The sequence below is a fragment of the Triticum aestivum genome, chromosome 7B (genome assembly GCF_018294505.1).
Source record: "Triticum aestivum cultivar Chinese Spring chromosome 7B, IWGSC CS RefSeq v2.1, whole genome shotgun sequence".
Lineage (NCBI taxonomy): Eukaryota > Viridiplantae > Streptophyta > Magnoliopsida > Poales > Poaceae > Triticum > Triticum aestivum.
The window spans coordinates 742248172-742255764 of NC_057813.1; the positions used below are offsets into that span (position 1 = coordinate 742248172).

Here is a 7593-nt window from a genome sequence, read left to right on the forward strand (position 1 = left end):
ACAAGTAGGCTAAAACCTGAACTTGCAAGATTCAGGTTGTCCCTTCAGAAGTAGCATCAAGATATGCAACCTGCTGTGTACCAAATAAAACATCAGAAACGTATCCAACACTACACTGAGAAAATATCACCTAAAGTGGAAAAATATATATTGCAACCTGCTGTGTACCTAGAAACTTCTGAAATCATATCGCACCACATGAAAAAAAACACAAAAAGTGAAAAATATATACTTACTCTGATATACTACAGAATAATCAGATAGCGAGTTCTGGAAGGAAAACAAACACAAAAGACAATTGTTAACATACAAACATAACTATAGATAGGGGTTTATTCAGAATCATCCATCTCAGTATCTGAACTTGAAGGAATAGACAGGTACACAATGGGGAGACAATTGAACTTGGTTATTATTAATTTACAAACGTTAACAAATGTTTGGAGAATTGGACAGATGAGTGTTTCATAACAGATGACAATGTATGGGCAGCTCCTTGCGCAAGTATATGACCCAACGCGACAGCTGGTGAATAACTACTCTGTCTCCACTACTCCTACCGACGATCCTGTGGCTCTTGCTTGACCGATACAAGTGAAATCCTCAGGCAGTTTGAACAGGGGCTGGTCTCCTACAAATTCACCCCGGAGAGCCTGTCCAAGGGAGTATCCCAGAGCTCGAGCAACCGGAACAGCAACTGCATTGCCAACCTGAATGTATCTGAATAAAACATGCACAGCACAAGCAAATCAGCTTCATATAACAGTTGGAACAGAGAAGAGATTCGGAGCTACTTCTGTTTTAGTACACCAGTGGCCAATATCGAGTTGATCAACTTACTTCTCTTTTACAGGCCCAAAGAGCCTATAATAGTCTGGAAAGCCTTGGAGCCTTGCGTTTTCTCGAACAGTCAGAACACGGTGCTGGGTGGGATGCAAAATAGCCTGCTAAAATTCCATCCGAGCTCCGTCATGATAGAAGGCAATCAGTGAGTTACAAATTCATAGAAAGTGCAGGAATTGGCAGATAGCTTACCTGGTTGTGAGGCTCGGCTCTTGTGACAACAGTTGGAACAGTTTCATCCCACCACAAGCGTCTGAATGGTCTGCGAAGCAATATGACAAGCATTATCGATGCATGTTTTACTGATAAAACGAACGGATAATCAGTATACATACTTTGATGACTTCCCCTTGATGAAAGACATGGCATAATCAGGCACCTAGCAGAGAAGCAAGGATGGTTACTACATGTGGAATATAATTACATTATAGCTGATAAAATTACTCCACAACAGATTGAAGTACCAAAGGTTTCCCAGAAGACACGAGTGCTCGAGGAATATCTGGATTAAACTCAACAGTGTTCTTGGCCCCAATTCGGACACCCTTCAAATCACGAAAGTTGGCCCCCTGAAATAAAATAATTTCTAAGAAATTACAGGATAAGTCAAGAAAAGAAACAGCATGACACTAATCAGCATTAATAGCTTGCCTTTTGCACAGGAATCTGCCGCACTCTTTCAAGATCATCATTATTTAATTGTAGTGGCTGATGATCAAACAGTTTACCTTCCTTGGTTGTAGCATCTACAAATGAGTGATCCTTCATGTCTTCAAATAATTAACAGAAAAATATAACTCAGAACGGTAATATAATGAGGAAACCGTGTACAAACATAAAGATAGTGAAAACTAAGGCAAGGTGACATCATTATACCCACCCACATGATTGAAATAGAAAAAAAAAACATGACTCTGCTTATGTAAAGACAAAAGGCATAACAACTGAAAAGAAACATCACTAAAAGAGAAAATGCTTGCTGACATTAAGTTTGCACATTCAATAGGTCACACCTTTATTGCTAAGCCGGATATAGCGTTGGAACTCTGTTTTGGGGTCACTGTCATACTCCATGACATCATTAGGCTGATGATTCTGAACCTGTAGAAAGCAATTTAATTCATGCAGACATAAAAAAGTTCAAGCAGTACTCCAGAATTAAATGAACATGGGTGGAAACTGTCAATGCAACCTTGGGTACATCAGATATTGCATCTTCGAGGACGAGAGCTTTTTTCAAGTGTTTATTTGCTGTTTCCTCATAAGCAACGAGACATCGCTGAGGACATAACATCATTTTAGTAAGATAAAGTAACAATCATTATAATGTTCGAGAGGAATGATAGTAAATAACATAGTGGCCTGTGATGTATTTTCGTACCGAAAATGCATTTGGGACTAGTCCTCGCTTAATAACATCATGGGTGGGAAGTGGGAACTTCGGAAGAACCTACATTGCCAGATGTAACTTCATATAGCAGCAGCGTCACAAAGTAAAAATTAGCACAGAAAGGACACAAACCATGGAAGGAAGAGCTCCCCAGATAAATGCCCGCATCCTAAACTGCGGCAGCCCATAACAACCCGCAACCATCATCCCAAGTCTTGCTTGATAGTTCATAGCAACAAGACGGCTCAATGCATAGCGTCCAAGGAACCCATCTGCAAATTTCAAGATGTCTACAACGTTCTCCATGAGAACATATTTAGGCTGCAGATATTTAACAATATCCATAAAGACAAACAACTGTTTGTTTTTGTCATCCTTCAACGGATCATCGTGCTCTCTGAATCTGTTGAATCCACTAACTCCTTGGCAGGGAGGACCCCCACAAATAACATCCACAGAACCCTTCGGAAAATAACAATTAGATACCACAAGAAAATTAGCACAAATGGAACAAGCAGGGATATAATCTTACAGGCAATGGCAGAATGGAATCCCTATATCCACTCTGAACAAATTCTTTAATACACTCATAGGAACCACTGAAATGCAAACAAGGATGAGGAACCATTGATGAAAAATAAAGAGAAAAATGTAATGAAAAAGATGCCAACCTCAGACCATCAATTGGCTCCCATGTATCTTGACTAGCATCATATTTTTTCCACCGAACCTATTTAAATAATCCTTATCTTTAGACAAAAATCATATACTCATGTCCATGGTAGCAAGCATAGAATAATACAAACAGGAACATAAGTGACTCTGAAATCTAAAGGAATTGCACAGATATGTAATCAAGTCTGCAGTACCTTAAACCATAAGCCATTTTTTCCAGTCTTATTTGGATCGCCATAGCATATATCAACAAGCCTCTCTACCTCAAATACATCCTTTGGTAGAGGTTCGTTTTCATCATTTTCATCATCGTTTGACGCCTGGGCTAGATCAGAGCCCAAAGAATTGCTGCCGTGGATGACATATTTCTTACAGAGTGCATTCCACTGTTGAAGGAGGGATAGGAAATCTTCAGCCTTCTCATTTCTTACCTACAGTTAGAGGCAAAAGGCGTACAAGTCAATATCTCTGGTTGATGAAAAAGGGAATGCAACTCAGTTGCACTTTGCCAATTCTAAGGACTACCTGTGTTGAAGGGTGGTTATGCTTTAGGCTCGCACAAGCATGTGAGTTCATGTCCACAGCCCATTTCTGCACAAGAGAACATTAACATTGTCAATTATAGGGTCAGTTACAGCGCTACCACATACAAATCAGAAAACATACAGTTTCTAGTTTTATGCCAGCCAATTCTGCACCAAGGCAGAGCCCTGTTGACATAGCCCCACACCCTGAATATAGATCGAGCAAACTGTATGTCACAAGGACAGCCACTGGTTTCTCCTCTTCACAAGATATATCTGAAGTTGTATCACTGTCTGCTGCACCATCATTTTCTACAACAAAATAACTCATCAAAAATCATGACAAGAAATATCATGGTATGCAATGTTGATGAATACATTTTTCAGTTTGCCAGATGTACTTCTGAGATGTATTAAAATCTGTAGAGATCTACCAATTTAGTATAAGTTCAGGATAACAGCTATACACTAGCCAAATCTACCGTGTTTTTTAATTTAAATAAGTTGCTTACAGGCATCACCGAGCAAGACATGTGAAGATAGCAACGGAAATAAAATACATCTATAAATTATTACCTGCTGGCATATTGGCAAATGTGGAACATGGCACCGAGTAGGACATGTCATAATAGTAATCAGAATTTGATATTAACCGGTCTTTTGCCTGTGGTATCTCCTGTTGTTGTTTGACAAAACAGAAATATAAAAGATCAACACAAACCTGACAAGTAGTATGTAATAAGCCCACTTTAACTTGAAAGATAGAACAAATCACTTACATTTGGGGCTACATAAATTATGTTCAGTTTACAAATTATTGACTCAATCATGTTGTCATTCTTTTCCTCTGAAAGGAAAACACGCCTATCATTATGTTGATGATCATGGACCTTAAGCAGCTTCGGTGAGATGACCTGCAAGTTAAACTGATGAACTCAGTGCGTGCGTGCGTGCGTGCGTGTAGTACGACTGTCAGTTGGTACGTTCTGCGGCTTTATATTTCTGAAACAACGCATTATTTTTATCCTGTTAATTCACTCCAAGGAAAGAAAAGCCAGAAATTCAGGATAAAAATGTTGTGCCCATTTGAAAATGCAGCAGCTAAAAGAAAGGTTAAAAATGTTATGCAAGTTGCATTCTAATGTGCAATGCATTTATCTTAGACACGTGCTAAATTGCCTTTACAAAAAGAAAACACCTTCACAATAACATACCGTCTCCTCCGCACGGAAAAACCAACGGCATGTGAAGTATGATCTGTCATCTCTACCTTGAAAAAACTCTGTAATACGGCCAATGTAACTCTCTTCAGAGGGACCAGCCTGCAGCCACTCAAAATAATAGCATAATTAGCAAACTTGGTTAAAATAGAGCCTATCAACAAAACAAATGCAGAGAAAGGGAAATAGCATATTCTGAACTATACCCTTCATCCAGACAAAAAAAAAATCTACAAGTACCCAAGACATTTCTTAAAATTCTAGGTAAAACATATCAGATTCACACATAATATGGAAGAGTGTTGAATGTGTGAAGGTTAACAGCATGCCAGAAACAGAAAGCAGCGCCACTTTCAACAGTTTGCGTGACAAAAAACGGCAACATGTGCTGCTGTGTTAATCATCTCCATATGTTTTTACTTGCATCATTGGACATTATTTAATTAGTATATATGCAAATAGTACAGTACATCCAAACTAAATGTTTGGCAGTTAACAACATCGGCATGCTAGAAACAAGAAGGAGCAGAGCATTTCATCAGTTAGCAACTTAGCACAACAGAAATAAGGGTGGTCGGTCGATTTTCGATTAATAAGCAATAGTGCAACTAAATATGGCATACGAACTAAGCAATCGGTCATTCTTCGAGCGCGGTAACAATTAATGGTTGACCTTGATGAAGGCATCGTCATTGAGATTGAAGATTTCGACGTCCACAGAAGCAGAAGTGTAGTGGCATCGGGCGCTGATCTGCTCCCCCTTACCAATCTGCATAGCTGCTGCACATATGGAAGGGAATTCAGTTCAGGTTTACATATAACATTTTAAAAACAGGCAGCGCAAATGAATGATCCCCCTTTTATTGCGACAGGGTGAACAGAGCAAATGATCAGAATCACAGATTTGCGGAGATGCATACTGCCTGGCGCACGAGTGATCAGAACCCCCAGGGCCTGGCCGGCGCCTTGCCGCTTGTTTCGCCGGGAGCCTTCCCCGCGGCACCCCGCCGGCGCTTGCCGAGCCCATGCGCGTCCGCGTCGTCGGCGTCCTGTCTGTAGCGCAGCGGCTTGGAGGTGGCGCGCCTGGGCCTGGAGGAGGCCGGAGCGGCGGCGGAGGGCGCGAGGTGGGGCATGGCAGAGGAAAGGAGGGATCGATCGGGGGCAGGGGGAGGGGGACTAGCTAGGGTTTTTGCAGGGTTGAACTGAAGGGGGAGAAGGACGACGGGGTGGGTGGGCTTGGCTGCTGCTGCTTTTGCCGGTGGAATGGAAGGGGGAAAAGTGGAACGGGCGGGAAGGGAACGGCCGGAGGGAGGGCTATGCTGCTGCTGGACCCTGCCTTCTTCTTTAGGCACGTTCGACCCCTCTCTCAACCTGGGCATGGTACAACAGCGCCAAGTACCTACCTAGGCATGATATCCCTGGCGCTGCGGCAGCAGAGGCCGCAATGACGTCGAACCGCTTCTTGAAGCCGATTGCGCCCATGTGTGGGCTACCCATTCTCGGTGATGTAGAACGCATTCAGGGTGGTTAGTGCCGCCCAGAGGGTTGTGCCCCGTCACCGTGATGCTCACCTCCTCGTCCTTGCACGTGTCCACCAGCCTCCGCATCTCAGTCATCAGTAACTCCTAGCTTTCCCTCCTTCAAGAGGTACCACACTCACTAGAACACATCAAGTACGATAATAAATACTCCCTCTGTAAACTAATATAAGAGTGTTTAGATCACTATTTTAGTGATCTAAACGCTCTTATATTAATTTACGGAGGGAGTACAAAGAATCTGTAATCCAAATATAAATATATATGTCTTGTAAATAGCAATGACAAGAGGATAAAGCATATGTTTAAATTCTAAGACACTAACATACTTATGCTCCAACTCAAATACTCATTGGATGAGACACACAAGAAATACTTCGTCTAGATATAAAAACAAAAACGAGCATTGTTTCTGGACAGGACCAACAATATTCCTCTACCTTTCCTTCAATTTTTAGATTCTGAATTAAATTCTCGGTCTGGAATTAGAAGCCATATATTCAAAAATCCTGAGCTTAATAATATGCACCTTTAACTTGACGTCCGTTCCTCCATCATTACACTTGTTCATCAGTACGTAAGAGTTTATTACCTCCATTAAATTGAATGCAACAAACCTTGTGGCACAAAGGTCTCTAAATTAGAATGCTGAATAAGTCCATGCATGAAAGTATTGTCCTAAGACATTGGCACTGAATAATCATGAGTAGAAGCAAGGGAGAGAGATGTAGGCCTCTGGCGACTCGCTCGTTCCCCGCAACTCAATCCCGCCCGTGGCGAGTGCGCCCTTCCCCCGCCTCCGGCCTCTACTCTGCTCACGTCTTAGGACGAGGGGTCCCCGTCGAGTGCCTCCTTGCCCTCCCCTCCCCCTCTCATGTGTGGTGGTGCTCTGAGGTGGGCGGACTGCACGGCGGAGGATGACTTGGCGGCAGCTCGGGAAGTGGCGGCGGGCCATTTGCTTTTTCAATACTACGTCAGCGGGGTACTGAACTCAAGACCTGTTGGCTCGGATAGCATATTGAATTCATGCTTCAACCAACTCATCTAAAAGTCTGAACTGTGTGGTATCTGAGCCAAGAGGTCTTGAGTTCAAAACCCTGCCAACACAGTATTTAAAAAAAAAGTTTCTACAGCCTACATAAATTGCACGTCTAAGGACTAAATAAGTATAAACGTGAGGGGGGGTATTGAAATATATCGGTATTAGATTTGTTTTGTCCAACAATGCCAATCCTAGAACCTTCTACCATTTTCGTAACGCGCTGCCTCCGGGGAGATTAGTCTTCTCTCCAGGGGATGCGGCACCTGATCTGATAAAAAACTAGATTGGTTCTTTAGATTAATTTACATCCAAATTTAGTCAGATTTCTTTAGCCACCAAATAAACCCTTTGATCCTCAAAA

General features: G+C 42.1%; 1 protein-coding gene across 1 annotated transcript; it reads right to left on the reverse strand.

Moving 5' to 3' along the window:
- Positions 1 to 406: 406 nt before the first annotated feature.
- LOC123158700 (DNA (cytosine-5)-methyltransferase CMT1-like) lies at positions 407 to 5785 on the reverse strand. Its single transcript, XM_044576594.1, has 20 exons — positions 5623 to 5785; positions 5326 to 5432; positions 4647 to 4754; positions 4212 to 4346; positions 4009 to 4108; positions 3575 to 3744; positions 3434 to 3499; positions 3103 to 3339; positions 2905 to 2963; positions 2766 to 2832; positions 2366 to 2695; positions 2225 to 2293; positions 2036 to 2122; positions 1857 to 1944; positions 1495 to 1613; positions 1308 to 1412; positions 1179 to 1222; positions 1036 to 1105; positions 841 to 944; positions 407 to 720 (listed from the first exon to the last, which is right to left on the reverse strand). Exons 1-20 carry the CDS (start codon positions 5783 to 5785, stop codon positions 537 to 539), a joined length of 2412 nt encoding a protein of 803 aa, XP_044432529.1. The 3' UTR covers positions 407 to 536.
- Positions 5786 to 7593: the final 1808 nt, after the last annotated feature.